The following is a 22,269-nucleotide window of genomic DNA, read 5'->3' on the forward strand; positions in this document are numbered from 1 at the left end:
TGATCCTCAATACAAATCATTAAAAGAAAAAAAAAAAAAAAGAAAGCAAAAGAAGAAATGAAAATGTTAGAAAAACATTAAGAACAATGCTGAATATTATTTCAGAAATTATGAGTAGTGTGTCATAAGGAAATGAGAAGCAAGTGTTTTAAGCAGTGTGTTTTGATCACCCAGAGCAACGTGAGAGCATTAGATTAATGCTCACTATTAAGTGGAGCAAAACTCTAAAATCTTCCTGGATTAAAGCAAATATATTTAAACAAATTGGCTAAGGCTAATACTATAATGAAAAGTCCATAGTGATAACAAATAATAATTTTATCAAATTATAGTTTCTTTGGGGGATATAATGACCTTTTTCAAAAAACTAAATTCTTTAATAAACAGTATATGTGGAGGTATTGTCTCATTGAAATACATGAAATGCATGTGTTTTTCAATCAGTCAGTGATTAAATTAAAATAGAAAATTAAAAGGACATAGTACAATTGATTAGGAAAAGAAAGCTGCAGATCGTGAACAAGGAGGCCAAACAGGATAGAAGGAAGGCAGTAAAAGGAAAAAAAAAAAAAAAAAAAAAAAAAAAAAAAAAAACAAAGGAGAAAAATTACAGTCTAAGTTGAAGGTAGTTAATCAGTCCTGGCAGAAGCCTACATTTCTTTTTAATTAATTGGAAAGACTTTGGAATAATCTTCATGTTTCGCTCCTCTTCTCTAATCAATTATCAGCATCGTACTAGATAGCTGCTGAGGTTAATTCTAACACAATGGTGGTAAGTGGCGTAAGACAGGGTAAAGATTAAGTCAAGCTTTACAGAATTAAAACCACTAAGTTCTGCTCTGGTTTTTAAGGAGAAAATCAGATATTAGAAGTGAAGATGTAAAATTTGATTCCTGGTTAGAAAGATTGACTCACAGTAAAATGTGACTGGAGATCAAGTGCCACATGTTGCTGCTGTGGTTTGGGACCCTGTCTAGGAGTGACAAGGAAGGCTGGCTGCCCATTCAATGTGAGCTCGGAGACATTCTTGATACACTCTACACTTATACAGTAGCTTTCTGGCCTGGGCTTATACCTATTATGGTTATCATGGGCTCGAGCTATTGGCTCTAGTGTCAGCTTTCCACTGGTAGTGGCAAAACATCTAAAATAGTGAGGAAAGGAAGACACACACACACACATACACAGTTGATGATGAAGTAAGACAGACTCCAGCAGGTAGATTCCAGCAAGATTCTTCTACAGGCTTCTCTAACTTTACTCATACAAACATACATACATACATACATACATACAAACATACATACATACATACACACACACATACATACAAACATACATACATACATACAAACATACATACATACATACATACAAACATACATACATACAAACATACATACATACATACACACACATACATACATACATACAAACATACATGCATACAAACATATATACATACATACAAACATACATACATACATACAAACATACATACATACATACATACATACATACACACACATACACAAATTCACATATTAGTTGGATAAAAACAGATTCCAACAACCTTATTCACATACACATACATATACACATATGTGTATGTGGATTAGAAAAAATTCCAACTGTATTTTTACCCACAGTTTATATACCGCAGCTAAGTCTTTCAAGCAGTACCAAAATCACAATGTGAGTACATTCTACTTTTCTTTATGTGAACAGCCACCATAAGTATACATAAGAAAAACATGTTCCTCAATATCTTCACATGATCAAATGTTTCACGTGGGTGAGAAACAGACATGAAAACTAAGTTATTCCCAAGAACCAATGTACATTTGTAACTAAGCAATTTGTTCCATATTAACAAAGCATGAGCAAACAAGGTAATTTCTTAGCCAGTTTCGCTTGCCTGTCAGGATTCAGTTTGAAGGTACAAAGAGAGAATCAATTATCTGAAGGCTAATCTTATAAAAGCCTTAAGAGAATGACAAATCTAAAGTTTTATATAAAAAACAATCAGCCATTTCCACTTTAAATCTTTAAGGTGTGCATCTACTCATTAATATTTTTTATTAAACCATATCAGGACGCTGAGAGCAAAAATTAGGATAAGGAAATTAATCATCGTTTCAGTCACCATATCATCCTGAAAGGGTAACATCAGTTAGTACTATTCTTTGCTATTGTCTTTGCTCACCAACCTCATAAAGTTCCTAGCTTTACTATTAAGAGTGCACTTTTTCCTAACTTAAAAGCCAATGTCAAAGCCACCTTCACGTAATTTTGCTAAACAAACTTTCCCCCTAAGTCTTTTTTATGTTAGAGTCACTAGCAAAAACATCTTTACATAACTTTGCAAAACAACCTATTTTTCCAAATTCTTTCTAAGGGTACGGTTGTTGTTAGCAATCTCCATGTGTAGGTTCTTTTCTTTTGCTTTTCTTTCTTTCTTTTCTTCCTCCTTTCTTTTTCTTTTTGTTTGTTTGTTTTTTTTTTTGTTTGTTTGTTTTGGTTTGGTTTGGTTTGGTTTTGAGGGATTTCTTTTTTCCTTTTTTAAATGTTTATAATTTATTCACATTATATCTCGATTGTTATCCCCTGGCTCTTATCTTTCCACTCCCAACCTCTTCCCTCTTCTGCCATATTCCCCTTCCTTAGACCTCTGATGGGGGGTGAAGTGCTCACGATAGCTGCATCCCCTTCCTCTGTGTACCCACAGGGTCTCCCCACCAAGGAGAAGTCATCAAATTGCGGGCACCAGGGTTCATATCATAGGCAGTCCCTGCTCTCCATCCCCCCTGCTGTGGAGAATGAGCTGTCCTTTGGGTACATCTGAACAGGGCTCTAGGTTTTCTGCATGCATTGTTCTTGGGTGGTGGTGCTTCAGTTTGTGCCATCCCTTTTCAAGGATGGTGGTTGAATCATTAATCTGCTGCAATGCCTGAAAGAGATCAAGCCTTATTACTGTGAGTGCCAGTGATACTGCCTAGTGAGGGGCTGGAAACCTCCTTAGAGTTCTCATAAAATTCATAGATTATGAGGGATGTGGTGACCATAAGGGCGACAAGCAGAGCCATGCTCAGTAATAGTATGAAGTCCTCAGGAAACACAGTCCTTGGGGTTATGTCACTCTGAGACACCTGGAGAAGGTATGCTGAGTGGTGGGCCTCATCCTGTGAGTTCTTGAGTTCTTTTTCTCTTCCCGCTGCATGCCTCTCTTCAGAAGTAGTCACTACAAAGCCATCATGGAGTTCTATTAGGTTGGCATGACTTTATTTTCAGCCCTTACTCAGGAAGATATATATCTTTCTTGTTCTTCTCATGTTTTGTTTATTTCGGGTGGTGGCCCAGAGCCCAACCTACTTTCCCTGTTACTCTGGGCTTTTTTAATCTTCCTCTGAAACCATCTAACTGGCCACATGGCTGCTGACAAAGGGGCAGTTGTGTTGATTAAAGCTTTCCTGGCTCGGGTGTGTTTTCTATTTGAAACTGGAATCAAACCATACATCATGCATCATAAGCTTTACCAAAAGGAGAAGAGAGGAAGAGATGGAGGAAGAAGAATTTCATTAAGGACGCTGGATGAGACCAGATAGGCTGTGGTCATGTGGTGGGGGAGGGGGTCCCCTTCTGATAGAGGTCTAATGGGAGAGGAATAGGGTGAAAGAGGGAGGGAGGGTGGAAACGGGAAGATACAAGTGAGGGGATAACAATCAGGATGTACTCTGAATAAATACTAATAGAAAATAAGCAAAAAAGGGGGACTGAGGTATAATAAAGATTTTTAAAGTATAAAAATGCACACAAAATCATTGCACATATTTATTGTGCTAATATCAAATCTATGTATATATTATATATGAATTAAATTAGGGCCATTGGCACACTTATCACTTTAAACATTTATTTTTCATTTGTTGAGGGATACTGATAAGATTTTGAACTACATGTTTAGAAATATACAACAAATTCCGCGTTATTAATCATTGGTACCTGACTACCCATACTGTGGCATACTAGAAGTTACTCCTACACATCTAAACTCTGTCATGATTACCCCTCCTCATCTTTCCAGCTTCCTTCCACACTTTCCCGCTGCTTACATATCTAGACTTTCTACAACCACTAGATGGATTCCATAAGCACACCTTGTATTTGTGGTACTGTGTCTGGCTTATACTTAAGGTAATACCCTCAGTTTTATTGGTGTTGCCACAAATTAAAGGACTTAATTTTTTTTTAATGGATAAAAAAGGTTCTTCCATAAATATGTACCATGCTTTCTTTTTCGGACACTTAGGTTGACTGTTGTCTATCTTGGCTGTCTGAGTAGTGCTACAATGGGGATAAGACACATCCGTTCTGTGCATAGTAGTAATGAAACTTCTCAATCTTAAGCTTAATATGTAACTTTAGTAAATAAGTACCTCGGGAAGTATGTGGGGCTCTACACCAGCATCTGAAAGAAAGGATACAAGAGAAGAAAAAGGAAAAAAAAAACTCTCCTCTCTGAGTCAGGACTGAAAAATATCACACCAACTTAACAGAACTTCATAGTCAGGTAGCTGTATTTTCAGTGTTTTGATGAATGTCTTTTAATGGTTCTCATAATGAGTGTAATAATTTAAATTTTCACCAAGGAACTACTTTTAAAAAATGTCTAAATTTAGATACATACTCATAAAAAAGGGATTATGCAGTTGGGCACTTATGAAAAATAATAGAATGATGTTTATGTGTATGGAAAGATAGTTATATTAATTTACTTTATATGTATTGGGAATGTACCCATTTCGTTCAAGTCTTTGGTAATTTACTTTTGGCAATCACTGAGATAAATGTTCTTGCCTACAAGGTGACATAAGGGAGGAAACACAGTGGGGAAATAAGAATCTCATAATAACACTGAGTACTAGGAACAGATGCAGATGGCTTTGGAGTATTCTATAAAAATGAACACACACACACACACACACACACACACACACACAAACCCCAGATTTTTTTACCCATGAAAAGCAGACTTTTACTACATCCCTAAAGGGCTATTTTAAATAGTACAGGATTCAGGAAAGATGGCAGGTGTTCTGTCTTGGGAAACAGAATTTTGGCTAAGATTCCTTCCCGAAAGCAAAGGTTTTACCCATCTGATTTGTCAAGGGAAAAATAACACTCTACATTACTGATAGCACAATTACTACACAGAAAAAAAAATCTAATCATCTTGCATCTTTTCTTTTAAGCAGCAAGTGCTTATGGAAAGCTAGTTTTAAAAAGTTTCTCACAGTTATCCTTCTCCTTTGACTTTGGCATTTTAGCTTTGGAATGTGACCTCTGGTGTTATGATTAGCATTTACTGTAGCCCTTCCTTCTTTTTGGTGCATCACCCTCATCACCCCCTGTTATCAATAGTTCTAGGTATTTGATAATTTCCAATAATGATTTCCCTGTATTCTACTGCATACATACATTATCCCAAAACTTCTTGCTCCAACAAGAATTTACTATGTCACTTTTACATAGACCTTTAGTAATAATCTTATAGTCTTCCACTTACATGAAATAATATTTTTGTTGTTTTTGAGGGGGGTTGTTTGTTCACTTGATTTTAGATTTGATGGCTTTGCTGTTACATCTTTACTTTCCAAAAATCCTTCTCTCTTGGTGACATCCACTGTGACTCTTTTCTAGCTTTTAGACATTTTCTTTTTTAATTACACAAACTAAGTCTTTACCTCATTGACCTAGCCAGTCAAACTTAGAACTTCTTGCTTTGAATCTTAGATATTATAACCTTTATGATTCTTCTTTTAAACTTATTGTTTAATTAATTAATTTGGCATATGTGTTTATGTATATTGGGATATACTGTTTCCACAGCATATGTGTGAAGGTCAGAGAAAAAATTACCCATGAAAGCAGACTTTTACTACATTCCTAAAGGAAAACTTTACTCTCTCCTTTATCCCTGAGAATCCTGGAGATCGAACGCAAATGCTTCACACAGGGCACATTAACACACTGCCCCACCATACAAGCCCTCTTTGCATACCATAATGCCACTCTAGATGTTCATTCAGCAGATTCTCAGAACTCAGGACTGTGCACTGTTAACATTAAAGGATAATAGACGCGGCTGGAGAGATGGCTCAGAGGGTAAGAGCACTGGCTGCTCTTCCAATAGGTCCTGAGTTCAATTCCCAGCAACCACATGGTGGCTCACAACCATCTGTAATAAGATCTAGCGCCCTCTGTTCATGCAGACAGAACACTGTATACATAATAAATAAATAAATCTTAAAAAAAAAAAAAAAGGATAATAGACGCAATTTTACTCTTTTCCCCAGATAGCCTACAGTCGATCAGATATACAGAGATAAAAATAGTTCTTGTATATTGTGGAGAAATAATGTACATAAAATTTCAGAAACACTGTGTTACAGGAAAGAAATAGGGAGACTAGTTGAGGGCTCCATAAGGTGATGGCTGGAGAAGGGGCTGCTGTGGCGTTCAGGGGAGATTTTACAGAGATGCAGACATTTGAATAGACTAAAAGGTGACACAGAAGCATATCTTGCTGAAAATAGAGAGTGTTTAAAGGCACAGCCAGAACAAAATGCAGAAAACAGAGGTGTGAGGAAAAAAGAGGCAAGAGGATGGAAGGTAAAGAGGGATCGGTCCCTACTGGTCTGTAACAACACTGTAGTCACTCTAACTGGAGTAACGCAGCGCACAACACTGTAGTCACTCTAACTGGCGTAACGCAGCGCACAACACTGTAGTCACTCTAACTGGAGTAACGCAGCGCACAACACTGTAGTCACTCTCACTGGCGTAACGCAGCGCACAACACTGTAGTCACTCTAACTGGAGTAACGCAGCGCTAGAGGGGAAAATAAAAAAATTCTCTGATTTTTCAAGGTACCATAATGTCTTACAATTATTAATGTTTAGCTAATGATTTTAATTAGCTCTTCTGAAATTATCACTCTTAATGAGTATTCAATGACTTTTGGGAGGTATGTTCCACATTTTTAATTCCAACAAGGGCAACACAGTGTTATGCTCTTTTACAGTCTCAATAAATATGTGTCAGAAAAGCGACCAAACTGTGTAAGTTAATCCAAGAGAGCATATAACTCCGGGAAGTGATGGACTATGCCATGGCATTTTCATCCCAAAGCCAAATATCCATCAGCAAGCCAGTGGCAGCAATTGAACTAGTTTCCAGTAAGTTCCTTATAAAGAAAAAAGACTAAATGTAGGAAATAATTTCTTTAAAAACAAAGTTAATTATTTTGTTATATTTTAATAAAAAGTGTTTTTTTAGGAACCCAATTAATTTAAAATACACAAAAATATGTTTAAGAAACAACGCTTTATGTGTGTCCAATGGTTTAATTGTTTTCTTTCATACACTATAGTTGAATAAAATGTTATTTAAATAGTTTTTATGCAAAAACATTTCAGAGTTACATAGATTTGTCTTTTATTAGACATGTGTTCCCTTCACATTGCATCAGGTACTTAAACAATACAAAGATCAAGTGTGAGCCTCTAATGATTGCTAGACTCTTCTGTACTATTTCCCATTTCCATAATTATTATTATATTTTCATACTAAAGATTATATTGTTATTTTACTTTCATCATTTTACCTCCAATCCTGACAATCACACACAAACACACACAAACACACACATGCACACACAGAGAGAGAGAGAGAGAGAGGAGAGAGGGGAGAAAGGAGATAGGAGAGAGAAACACCATCTCAAAGGAGTTAGTGGAAATTTATTTCCAAATACGAAAAGTGAAGTTTAGCAAATAACCTTTGTCCTGATAATCTTTAGTCTGCAAGATACAGTGTATCTCAGAAAATTTTATTTTAGAATAAGTGATCTTTATCAGTCTTGGTGGTCTCCTATACTTTTCATATCCATGTTGTTTCTCACAGATTATTCTTCATTAAGTGTTAAAATCACTGCTGAGCATATATTGAGTGCTTTAAGTGCAGAAGGCATTGATTGTGAGAATGGACATTTTGACAAACCATTACAAAATAACTCAAGTATTATCAATATGGTTATGCTTATTTCCAATGGAGAATAATACAGTGGGATGCTATTTCACAGTCTTAATAAATATTTCTCAGATAACTGTGCATTACACTCATCTTGATGTCCCTTCAGACCTCCAATGACATGTCTTCTCTCAGAATACCATGTTTTTCTGGGACTCGGATGAACACTTACAGTTTCACCTAGAGGTTTGAGTTACTTTGACCATGATCAATACATGAGAGTGTTTTGCATGTTTTAGGTGATGCTCTGAGGAGGTGATAATGTTTTCTTCATTATTCCTAGTGATGGAGTAATGCAAGGGCTCACTCAAATAGACCTTAGCAGAACAACAACAAACTTAGAGGTGGATACTATGTGTCCTTAAAGGAGTCTACTAGAAGTACCCGAATGTAGCTTTGTAGTCAGCCTAGACGTTCTTGCCTTTGGTAGCCTTGTGACAAGAAATCTTCTAGATTTCTTAGAATATCCAGTCGCTTCACTTGTAATATATTTTCTAAATTGCAAGGTAGTTTTAAATTACATGAGAACATTTATGTAAATTGTTCCTGACATTTGTTATATATTAAAACCATCAAAATTATTCATTGAGCAGCAGGGCATGGTGGCAGGCGCCTTTATTCATAGTACTTGGGAGGCAGAGGCAGGCAGATCACTGTGAGTTCTAGGAAAGCCTAATCTACAAAGTTAGTCCAGGACAGCAAAGGCTACACAGAGAAACCCTGTCTTGAAAAACCAACACATATATATATTCATTGATAAAATTGATGGAAAGGTAACACATACAGTGAGAAGTCAAACAGTAGTTTTTATTATTTTATTTTATATGTATGAATGTTTTGTCTGGATACATATCTCTGCATCACTTCTGTGTCTGGTACTTACAGAAGCCAGAAGAAGCTGTCAGATCATGTGGTACTGGAATTACAAATCCTTGTAAGCCATACTGTGGGTGGTACTGAGAATTGAACCCAGGTCCTTTAAAAAAATATCCAATGCTCTTAACAGTTGAGCTATCTCTCTCTCCAGTTCCCAAGTAGTATTTTTAATACTGGACTACTTAATTAAGAACTTAAGGACTCAACAAATCCACTGTCATGTAGAAAGGGTTACATGTAGAAACCCTACTCTGAAGGCTTTCTTGCAGAGTAACCTATTTTCCATTTTTGAAAGACTCCCTTAATTTAGAAAGTAAATAGTATGCATAGCATACATAAGGGTCTGGCAGAGGCTGTCAGTTCAGGACAGAAACTCTGACTCTTATGACATCATTGAGCTATGCAAATTACATGCTGGCAAATCAGATCGATGTGAGGTGATCAGAAGAGGTCTGTATCCACATAAACTGAGGGTGATTTTTTTTTTTTTTTTTTACTCTAACCTTGTACTTTGGTTTTTATTTTATGACGTACCACTTCTTCCATTTCCATGGTAATTCTTATAGAGATCTGGACTTCCCTTTTCCTCTGAATTTTAGTTCTTAGGTACTGATTTAAAATAAATCTATTTGGGGCCAGCTATGGTGGTGCACCCTTTAATCCTAGCACTTGGGAAGCAGAGGCAGGGAGATCGCTGAGTTTGAGGCCATCCAGGTCTACATAGGGAGTCCAGGACAACTAAGGCTACACAGAGAAACCCTGTCTTAAAAAACCAGCCAACCAACCAACCAACCAAACAAACAAACAAACAAAAGAATCTGTATGAGTCTTTCACCTTGTAGCGGGATGACTAAGAGTTTTAATTATTCGGCTCAGTTTATTATCTTTAAATATTATGACATTACACAAAACTGAATTGGCAGGGCTTCCACAATTAGAGTTAAAATGTAAGATAATATATACAAATTGCTAAATTAATTAAATTTACTCCAACTGCTTTTTCTTTTTTTTTTCTTTCTTTTTTTTGTGAGCATGAGTTTTTATTAATCTTAAATGAAAACCCAGCAGTGCCATTTCTGGTCCCATGATTAATGTATGGTTGAATATGCTAGAAGTTGTCATCAAACTTTTTCATTTCAGCATTTATACAAACTTGTAAAATTAGATGAACACAGCTATATAATCAACAAGATAATATGTCCATAAAATGTTAAGTGTGGGAAGAGTAACAACTTGACTGCCACTCAAGTTGTCTTGAAGCTGCTTTGGGCTCTAAGACCTGCCTCCCACTAGTGACACCGACACTTGCTGCACTCCACAGATGTACCAAGATGTAGCTCAGCTCTGAGGAATGACATGGACTATGCATCTCTCTTGGTCATCATCTTAGCCATCAATGACCCACTCTGAGCATCTTTTTTTTTTTTTTTTTTTTTAATTTTGATATTTTTCAAAAATTATTCTAGCCCCACTCTCTCTTTTTATACACACACACACACATACATACACACACACACACACACACACACACACACACATCACATTATTTTGTTAAGAATAGCAAGTATTACTGAGGAAGAAGACTGGTAGAATGCAGAAAATCATATTGGCCAGATACAAAAAAGTGTAAGAAATTAGATTTTGTGGTGATATATTTTTCTTTTCAGTACAGAAGCAATATAGTGTTAATAAAGTGCACTTCATTTGTATTTTTGTATTTTATGGCTTTGATTATCATGTGTTCTTATAAGCTACTTACCTCTTTGTGTAGGGGTTGCTTTAAAACTTTTCATACAGATATATGTGCCTGCACTTAAATTCTCTTAGGTCAGTTACAGGCAGTGACATTTTCTCTCTTTACCTTTCTCTTACTCCCTCGCTCTCCCTCTCCCTCCCTCCCTCCCCCGACCCTCCCTCCCTCCCTCCCTCTCTCTCTGTCTCTCTGTTTCTCTCTCTCTGTCTCTGTCCCTGTCTCTCTGTCTCTGTCTCTGTCCCTGTCTCTCTGTCTCTGTCTCTGTCTGTCTCTCTCTCTCTCTCCCTCTCTCACCCTCCCTCCCTTCCTCCCTCCCTCCTTCCCTCTCTCTCTCCCTCTCCCAGTCCCTCCCTTCCTCTCTATTAACACCAGCACTGGATTATAGAAATCCATTCTTGGATTTACCATTTTTGCTTTCTGATGATTTTCTGCTTGTTTGTTTTGTTTAAAGAAAATGGACTCTTGGTTGTAATATATCTAAAACATCTTTGATAATCACATTTGTTACAGGAGAAAATATACTTAGTTTATGGGATATAAATAAACACATACATTATATGTTGTCTTTGCCATTTCTGATTTATCAGTTTCTAGTTTTTTGATTGCTTTGATTGTTTTGTTTGTTTGTTTGCTTGTTTTGTATTGTTTTATTTTATTTTCTATTTCGAGACAGTATTTCTCTGTGTAACAGCCCTCACTGTCCTGGAACTCTCTTGATAGACCAGGCTGGCCTCGAACTCACTGAGATCCGCTTGCTTCTGCCTCTCAGGTGCTGGGATTAAAGGTGTGCACCACCACTGCCCAGCGATTGCTTTAATTTTTATAGAGCATATGTATATATAGTTTGAGATTAATGTTTATATGATTTTAATTAACATGTGGCATTTCTTTAAACTTCTCCAGGCATACTTTTAATAAAAACTATATATAACAAATTCACATTTGACATTATATTAAATGGAGAAAATTTTGTTTGTATGGGGGGCTTGTTTTCTTTTATTTTCAAGATAGGGTCTCACTATGTAGATCTAGCTGTCCTTAAGCTCACTATGTAGACCAGGCTGGCCTAGAACTTACATGGATCTCTCTGTTTCTGCCTTCTGTGTCTTCCTATACCATGCTTTGTGAAAATTCTTAAATCTATATACTATTAAATCAGGAAAGAGACAGGGCCACCAACTGTCCTTACTCCTTTCAATATAGTGCTTGAAGCACTAGCTAAAGCAATGAAACTAGAGAAGAAAAATAAAGAAAACAAATACCAAAAAAGTCAAATTATGTGTATTTGCAAATGAATAAGATTATAAATAAGACATATCTATTCATATATATATATGGGATATTCCAGAAAATCCACTGGGAAACTGGAAATGATCAACATTTTGAGCAAAGTGACAGAATACACTATCAACTTCCAAAAATGAGAAGCCTTCCAAAAATTACAAGCCTTTCTATAAACAAACAACAAACAAAAGAAATCAAGAAATGATCCTATTCACAATAGCATTAAAAATGTCCAGAAATAAACATAAGCAAGCAGTTTAACATCTGTAAAGAAAACCTTAAAGCTTTTTTAATGTAAAATCTTTTGAGGGACCGTTGCAGCATCTACAAAATTAGTGTACAGATTTCTGCTTTGAATTTATAACATACAGCCTTTACAAGAAGGAACTATATACACCAATGAAATAAAATTTACAAGTCCTTTGAGAGATTTTAGATAAATTCAACATTCAAGAGGACAGAATCCAATATACTACAAGGTACAATGCACATTTTGAATACAATTTTCACTGCTGCACACAAATGATAATTCATGATGTCTACCAATAAAAAAATTGTCCTAAAATTTGGACAAATGAGGATGATCTGAATGTATATCTTTACCATTTTCAACACAACCCAAATGTAATCCAGAAACGTATCTATTTGAATCTATCTTACCGTCAAAATTTTGATTCAGCACTATCATTTTATTGCTTTCTCTCCCCAAGCAATTTGCTTAAGACTTAATGCATTAGGCCTTAATGAGTTTACTTTTACAATCAGAAAAAATGCTCTCTTCCCTTGAGCTAATTACATAATTGATTATTTGAGAAAAACAGGGATTTTAAGATTAATTATATTTTTATTCACAGCAATTTTCCTGTTGTCACTCCTTTTGCACACCAGTGTCTCATAAAGTATTCAATGTAGAAACACTTCCCACCCAAATCACATTACTAACACTTGTCATTTCTAATTTAAATTGCCATTAACACTAAATATGCCCATGAAATGAGGATAATTAATCTTTACGAACATATTTTGTCCACCAACCTATAAATCCTTACAGATTATTCATACTTTATCATCTTTTTTTCTTTTGATTAAAGTTTATTTCCTGATGATCTTGTTGCTCTTCACTGTTTTGGAGACACTTTACAGTCCTACCCTATTCTTTTGCCTTAATAAACATTTCTAGTTACATCTTAAATTAATAGCACTGTCCCTTGTTCTCCGGGTTCCATACCATAAAGCAGTGGACACTTTTACTGTGTGGATGTGAAGATGGTTCTCATTTTGAACCATTACAATGCTGGAGGATTTTAGGCACTTGGACTGCCTGTGATCTTTACTTATGTGATTTTACCTATTTTCTTTTTTGCATAATCCTAGAGTAACAAATGAAAGCTATTCACTATCAAGGAGATATGTGTTCATGACAGCAGGACGTTTGTTGTCTGTGCTGTCACTGAGGAACATGTTGGTGTCTGTGGTCTGTGCTGTGGCTGGGGGCCATGTTGATGCCTGTGTTACAGCCACTGAGGAACATGTTGGTGTCTGTGGTCTGCGCTGTGGCTGGGGGCCATGCTGATGCCTGTGTACAGTTACTGTGGAACATTGTGTCCGTGGTCTGTGCTGTGGCTGGGGGTCATGCTGATGCCTGTTTACAGCCACAGTGGAACATTGTGTCTGTGGTATGTGCTGTGGCCGGGGGTCATGCTGATGCCTGTTTACAGCCACAGTGGAACATTGTGTCTGTGGTATGTGCTGTGGCTGGGAGCCCTGCTGATGTCAGTGGTTCATGCTGCCTTCAGTGGCCATGTTGACACCGTGTTCATGTTGCTACTGGAAGCCCTGTGGAAATGTTCCTTCATTTTTAGATGTTTTCCCCAGTGGACATAAAAATTAATGAAGAGCAACTTGTTATACTTTTTGATAATGAAAGATAAATTTTATTTACTTTTGTTCATTTTATATATTATTTTCTTTGCTAAGGAATTATATATTCCATGCACTGGTCCTCTCATTGTCACGATTCAACTACAATATATAAACTTTCAGCACTCATAGGTTATATATATATATATATATATATATATATGTGTATATATATATATAATTATTTCATAAAAACAAGTCTGTGTATATTTGTTATTTAACACCGTACTCCTACAACTTTTTGTTTGTTTGTTTGTTTTAACATTAAGCCACACTCCTGTCCCACTAAACATCTATTTGGGGAGTGATTGATTTTGTATTAAATGTATCTATGCATTTCCAGTATCACATATATTGAAAATATTACACAGGTAAAATTGTTTGTTTAATGAATAAGTGAATGCTATTCATATCTCATGATTATATATTTAACATTTTTTATTTAACTTAATAATACTTGACAGATTAATATGGAATAGTAATATATGTTGCTGAAAATTAATCCTTGATTTACTATTCACTGTGTTAAACAGTAATGAATGTGGCTATAAATAAACAAGAAAATCTATAAATAAAATTTTAAATGTTATAAACAGTTGTGACTTTTTTCACATCTGCTCTACCACCATTACCAATCACTGACTAGTAAAGGTCAAGATCAATCTTCTGAAAAGCATGACTCATGATATTAACCAAGTGAGATGTATGTTAGGTGCTTGACAAATATTTCATTATTAGGCTGATTAATTCTGAATCACATAATTCCCGAGAAAAAAGGTGGCTTGCTTAGCAATAAAATTTTACATAAATATTCTAGCATTATGGGCAAGATACAGAGACACTAGCAAAGTGTCTCTAATTAATGTGCCCTTTGGTGATCATGAATGTCTACATCAATCTTAAAATTTTTATCTTTAGATTAATAAATATGCTATGTCAAATTATGATTCTGGAATCTATTTAAAAATAATCACTATGCTGAACATGTGGCGAGCAGAGGCAGGTGGATCTATGTGAGTTTGAGACAACTCTGATCTACAAAGTGAGTGCAGGATAGCTAAGGCTACACAGAAAAACTCTCTCTCAAAAAACCAAAAACCACTCCTGAGAAAAATTTCCCCAAAAAGCTTAATAATAAAATACTTATTGTGTTGTTTGTAACAATCAAGTAATATTTATTGTTTCAAGGAACATTTTACATTGAGTCTACATATTGTACTTAGAGTGGTATGTTTACTATCACTTAATACAAATCTGTGTACAAATACAAGTGCTAATTTCTGTTCCTTCCCTACTTATAAACAAAGCTAACAATATTTGTCTATCAATATATCAAGTCACATTTGTTAATGGCAAGGTTTTGTTAACAAAGATAAAAATTTGTGTCCTTGAATTAATTTTTAAAAAGTAATTTATATTTTTTCCTCCCTATCTCCCTACTTCAACACCTAAAATAACCATTCTAATCATGATGGAAAACTAGGAAATTTACCTATCTTCTTTCTCTGATCTATCTGTAGTTTTTCTATAGTTTGTCTTCATCTATCTTCCTATTATCTACCTTCCTCTTTATCGTGTATATCTATCTATCCATCTCTCTAATCTATCATTTATCTCTATCTCTCTATCTATCATCTATCTATCTATTGGCTACCTATCTATTTATCATTCATAGAAGATGCTATCAGACAGCAGACACTCTGGTCTTCTGGTCCTCAGAATCTGTCCTCTTTGGTTATGTGGAGGTACATTATTTAGCATTTGCTATCACACAGTCAGTTGCTCTCTGTATCTTGCCCATAATGCTCTTCATCTCCCACAAACAGAGGCTTCTTTGATGAAGATTGAGAGCTCGTTTACAGTGGGTAAATAGAAGCATTTAGAATGGAATTAGAAAGTACGCTCCTTTAGGAAAATGGCAGTAGTTAGTTCTCCTTTAAAGTTCGTGACCTCATCAGCCAACAAGAGCTGGCTAGGTATACAGCACTAGGCAGAAAGTCTTTCCAATCGAATGGTCTTTGACTTCAACATTGAGTATCCCCAGAATTTATGTTTCGTTATTTGAACCATTATCTTGGATGGTTGTCATTAATGCTCCCCCTATGAGTAAGAATGAGTAAGGGTATTTATTGCTTTGTTTCCTTGGAAACATCTATCTCCTGATTTTATAAGAGCCAGTCCTCAGGGTGGGGATTTCCAGGTCAGCTCCATCTACATTCCTCCAAAGTATGTGATGTGTTCAACAGTAGGTGCTTGTGCTTAAGTTCAGGATGGGAATTAAATGCAATGACAATAGCCTATATTGTTTCTACAAGTTCATCGTCTCAATAAGTTCATGATTAAGAAATGTAAGTGAAGTTTTGCAAGCCTGGCAAATGGGCTTGCATTTCAGTGTCTGGGACTCTTGGGTGAGCATTATTACACAAAATGTCATAAATCCACTCAAGGTATGAGTGCATATACACACATAAACATACATACTATAAACATATATTTGAATAAACATAAAACATGTTTCCCTGTGGGTTTTAAAACATCCTTAGTGCCATTTGTCTCTTCTTCTTATTTCACCATCTCTGTCATCCTCTCCCTTAGTCTCTCCATCACCATCTGCATTGGCTTTCCTCCCCCATTTCAGTTAAACATCCCCCAAGTCCTTCATTTTCCATTTCCTCCTTCATGGCACCTATGCCCTATTACCTAGCATTATGTGAGAAAATATGATACTATGTATTTCTACTATGCTTATAAAATTAATAAAGATTAAACCTACAATTAATGTTTCAATTATATGTAAAAATATTAAGTACATCAAGATATATTTCATGAATTTAAAAGTCCATTGTATATGGAAGAAGAAGCAAGCAGTGGAGACAAAAGTGCTAATAACTTGTCTCATTTGCTAAGACTGGTTTAAAATAAATCTACAGTTCCTTCTACCTCTTTTCTCTTGTGGTGGTAGTTAAAGATAAAACTTAAGAATTTAGGGTACACTTAGACCACTGAGCAATGCACCCATCTTTTAGATAATTTTGATATTTTCTTATTGTTTACAATTAACTAGTTTGATAGCATTAAAGTCACCCTTGCTGGGCTGTCAAGACTAGCCTTGAAATGCTGTACTTGAGTAATCTCTCAGATTTGTGCATGTTTCCATAGACTAGCACCACATTCCTTTTAGTTTTTTCTTATCGTAATAGAATATTATACCTCTTTCATGGAGATAGTTTCTACTTTTTTGTTTATTTATATTGTCTTTTAAAATAATGGTTTACTTTTATTGTCCAATAAAAAGTAATTAGTTCAAATGTTTTTAAGAGTTGAATAAAATCATAAGGCATTTCAAATTCAAGAATAATATGTTTATAATGGATTTGTTGTTTATTGCTCACAAGAAATTTTCAGTGTGAAATGTAGCTTTCTAAAGTTTATCTGCAAAAAAACAATAAACTGGAAACCTCAATATATATACAGAAGACCTGGTCCAGGTCCATGCAGGCACTATGTATGCTGTGACAGGTCTCAGTGAATTCATATGACTTTTGCTCATGTGGACTGAGAGGGTCTTGCTTTCTTTGTGTCTTCATACCTTGTATGGATCCCAGTTTAGTGTTTTTATGGGATTCCTGAGTGTGTAAATGGTCTCTGATATTTTTGCTTTCCCTTGGGCTCTTTTTCTTCTGTCAACCTCTCTTATCCACCTTCAGTGTTATAGTTTTTGTTTCATCTTATATTTTGTTATATTTTTTTTAAGTGAATGAATGAATCAATCAAGCCACTAATGTAAAGGTTAACAATTGAATTGTGATTTTTTTTTCTTTAAATACTTCCCTGTTCCTGTCCAGTATAGTTACTCTTGAGGTTCATTCTTGGCTAACAATCAACTTTCTCTATGACCTTGTGTGTTTCTGATGTTTTTTCCTTGCCTTATATGGACAGCAGACCCATCCACTTCAGGCTTTAGTCTATGATCTCATTTACTTTTACTTTTCTTTCTTTCCTATTTTTTTTTTGAGATTTTTATGTATTTTTATTTTATGTATATGAGTGTTTGCCTGAAGGAATATTTGTGTACTGTGTGTATAGGGCAGTAACTGCAGAGACCAGAAGAAGGTGTCAGGTCTCTGGAACTGGAGGTACTGAAGGTTGGGAGCTGCCATGTGGGTCGTGGGAATTGAACCTGGGTTCTTTGCAAGAACAGCCAGTGTTTGAAACCACTGAACTATCTCTCCACGTCTGAACTGTCACTTATACCTGTTAGATGAGGGAATATCAATTTACTTCAATAGAATGACACTGAGGATATCGAATACTCCAGCAGTAGTTGACCAATATATAACATCCAGTGTTTTCTTTTGTTTGTTTGGTGTGTGTTTGTGTGTGTGTGTGTGTGTGTGTGTGTGTGTGTGTGTGTGTGTGTGTGAGTTTAGTTACAGTTTGATATTATGAGGGTTTTTTGGTGTTGTTTGCTTTTGAATGAGGTTTTATTTTGTTTTCTTGATTTTATGACATGTGTTGTATTGGGTTTTGGTTTTTGAAGAAAGAATCAAAAGTTGGGTGGGTAAGGAGAAGAATATCTGGAAAGGCTTGGGAGAGGGTAAAAAGATAATATATTTAAATTTAAAAATTGTGTTAAATAACAAATATACAGTAAAAATAAATGAAGTATATATTATACAGTTTGGGCAACTTAGTATGCACACTTGAAATAGCCATAATTTGAAAGCTACTTATATTATTCTCATTAAATAATTTTAGCAATTGGTTTGGATTCTTGTCCTGAGCCACAAACCCCAAGCAGTGGAATTAAAGTTGGAGACAGATACATGGTTGGTGATGTGGTGTCTTTCCAGTGTGATCAAGGCTATTCACTTCAGGTAAGTCAGTTTTACAACTAGTGTCTTATCAAGATTCTATCATCTCATTGGTCTTTGGTATATTTCAACAAGCTAGTGATTACTAATCCACATGTTTTAGTATAATCTTGATTCATAACAACACTTATCTTTAAATAATATTCAATATATATATATATATGACTTGATGGAATAAACTAAGTTAGTTTGTTTTGTTCTGTTTTGGTTCTTTTGGTGGTTTTAAGTCAGGGTTTCTCCATGTAGCCTTGGCTGTCCTGGATTTGCTTTGTTGACCAGGCTGGCATCAGACTCACAGAGAACCACCTGCTTCTGCATCCACAATTGCTGTGTTTAAAGGCATGCACCACCAGGCCTGGCTTCTGAGTCAGTTTTGTCTGGAAGTAATACAAAATATATGAATTGATAAATTCAATTAAATATTTAGTTCATTTAAAAAATACATCCAGAATTCTTTTAATTAAGTTTCTGTATATTTATAATTTGTAAACAATTCTGTTAAATTCTAAAACTTTATGAAAATCTAAATATATACCTTGCTAAAGAACTGCACTTATAATGTATATTCTAGTATTTATTGTTGAAGTAGTACTTTTAGAAAGAGTCATGTAGATGGTCTCCTCAAAATTTCCCTAAGATTTGGCCCATTGAGAAATTAATTTTAAATATTAATGTAGACAATCGATCTTATATTATACACAAATAAATTTGTTTAATAATTAAGATTTAATAACTAATATTTCATAAATTTAATATTTTGTATCATAATTTTTTTGTCTCTTAAATTCCACAAGAGTATTATAGACTTTATATTAAATATAAACGTAACATAATTTGAACTTTTAAAACATTTTTATTCAATAACATTGTAACAGTTTTTTTAAAGTGTCTCATCTTGCATATTCTAATAATGTATTTTAAAGCACTATGTAATCAGTCATCTCAGTTATTTTATTAACTTAATAGATCATCCTTTGATAGAAAAGTATTAAAGCCACAATTATATGCTTATATGACGTATTTTTCTTTCTATTAAGACTTGGCTTTTTAATGCATATTTTATATATTTTAATTTATTCACATTCCATCCCCATTGTTATCCCCTCCCCTCTTCGCATTCCCACCATCTCTCCCTCTTCTGCCTATTGCCCTCCCCGAGACCTCTGAGAGACAGGCTCTCCTACCCCAACTGTCTAGAGACAGCCTATTAGGCCTCATCAGGATAGTCTATATTCCTCTGTGTGCCTGCTAGGCCATCTTGCCAATGGGCATTAACCAAATCGTGGGCACCAGAATGCATGTCAGAGGTGCAGCAGTAGTCCCCCACCCCACACATGTGGAGAATTACCAGTCCATCAACTACATCTGAACAGGGGGTCTTGGCTCTCTGCATGCATTTTTATTGGCTGGTGCATCAGTTTGGGCAGCTACCCCCCTCCAGATCCGCAGGCCTTGATGGTCAATGGTCTCCCTGTGGAGCTCCTCCTCCCTCCTGGACCTTCCATACACCCACTCCTCCCTATACATCTCAGGAGTCTACCTCGCATCCAGCTTTGAGTCCCAGTATCTCTCCTGATTCCACTGGTTGGAGTCTCTTAGAGACTTTGTTTTTTATTTGCAATTTTATCCCATTTGCAAAATACATCTATTATGTAATACTAAAGTTCTCATACGTGATGTGACATGACACAATATGAGTATCTATATGTATCATCATTTATAGATGACATTAATCCTTCTGTATGCTACAGTTAACTCAATCTTTTGTTAAGTGTGCACTGAACTGCATTGCGTTTTATGCAGGGTCATTCTCATATCACATGTATGCCTGGACCTGTAAGAAGATGGAATTATCCCATCCCCATTTGTTTGGGTAAGTTAGAAGACTGAATATTTTATATACTTTCTCAAATGTAAAAGATTCACTTGTAACCTATGTTCTAACTCATTTTGCCTTTTCTGTATTTTATGGAGATGTTTCTTTGATTTATATTAGCTTTTTATTATTTTGGTATTTAAAATTTTTAACCTAAACTGCATATTATTGAGTGAGAAGTATATAGATATTATTAGAATAAATTTGTTTTTACTCACATGCCAATTCTTACTATAACATAATAGTAATAAATACCTCAGAATAATAAGTGAATATCCTACTGATAACAATCAAGCCAAGGTTAAAAAAGTTTAGCATAACAATAACACTTTAATAAAATAAAAGTAGAAATCTTAAACTTTAGTGAATATGTTGAAATTGTATGAAGCCGCATGGGATAGTTACTAAACTGTGATATCAAACATTGGTATATTCAAACTTCAGCTCAATACAGAATAGCTTTGTAATGTTTTGTTCTTTGATTTTAATGTTTGTTCATCTGTTGAATAAGACTCTTTGCTTCACCAGTTTAAGAACTGTGTAAAAGAACGTATTTAAAGTGTTTAGCTCTGAATGTGGACTATATTAAAGACTCAGCGGTAGCTATTAAGGTGAAATACAAGTTAAGAGGTCCAGAGCAGTGTATGGGCTGCTTAAAAAGCTAACCAACATGATGATTGGATATTTCCTGACTGGCAAAAATGTTTCATATAGTATTTTAAATAAGAGAGTATAAAACAATTCATACTACAGTCCCATCTTCATCATATGCACATAGAAAAACTTGTACAAAAGATAAAATTACATGAATGAAAAAGATTATCTGTGGGTTTAAAAAAAATTGAAGGCAGTTTTATTTTCAATTTTTGCTCTATTTTATACAGTTTACATAATACACTTGGGTAATGTATAGAAAAATTAAAATGTTTGAAAGAAAACAGTGCCATGAATTAAAAAGACAAAGAACAATGTTTGGTTATTTTTTGTTGTTGTTTACTCTGCTAAAATGTTCTGCTGAAACGGTTTTAGGGAGACAAGAGTTTTGGGCTCACAGTTGAAGGTGGGAAAATGAAGACAGAAGATGGAGAATTGGCTCAAGTTCCACCACAGTCCAGAAGCAGAGATGTTCAGTTAGCTTCTCCTTTTTCTCAACTCAAGTGGCCAAATTTGGTAGTACTTTCTAGACAGGCCAAGATGCTAGCTAAGCCCACAAAATCTCAGGGGTGAAGACTTGCCGCTGAAGTGGTACTAGACCCACTAGACTTGACAGTATTAGGTATCAGAAGCAGCTTGAGGACAGATTTAGAAATTTGAAAGCAGAGAAGCAAAGTCCAGACTATGGCAAATATAATCTACAGTTGATGTTCCAAGGTGACATAATATCTGACTGAAAAAGATCATTCTTGTTGCAAGTCAGTAATTATCAGGGTTGTGATACGTATCACATTTGAGAAAAATGGATGGGTGAAAAGACTTTAATAGTTTATGTAAAAGATTGACTTGATTTGATGATAAGTGGGCTGACAGTTCAAGGGAAAGAAAATCCTTTTAGGACTTAATGAAAACACACATTTGGAAGAGGAGTTCATAAGCATGT

The 22,269-nt window shown here is 35.2% G+C and overlaps 1 protein-coding gene across 2 annotated transcripts in view; it reads left to right on the forward strand.

The window, feature by feature from the left end:
* Positions 1–22,269, forward strand: part of Csmd3 (CUB and Sushi multiple domains 3) — a 1,090,370-nt gene that overhangs the window by 935,837 nt on the left and 132,264 nt on the right. For both annotated transcript variants that reach the window (XM_051159708.1, XM_051159709.1), the window contains 2 exons: positions 18,681–18,799; positions 20,600–20,669. In XM_051159708.1, coding sequence (XP_051015665.1) covers positions 18,681–18,799; positions 20,600–20,669 — 189 coding nt within the window. The remainder of the gene's footprint in view (positions 1–18,680; positions 18,800–20,599; positions 20,670–22,269) is intronic.

Source organism: Acomys russatus, chromosome 17 (assembly GCF_903995435.1).
Source record: "Acomys russatus chromosome 17, mAcoRus1.1, whole genome shotgun sequence".
NCBI classification, from domain to species: Eukaryota; Metazoa; Chordata; class Mammalia; order Rodentia; family Muridae; genus Acomys; species Acomys russatus.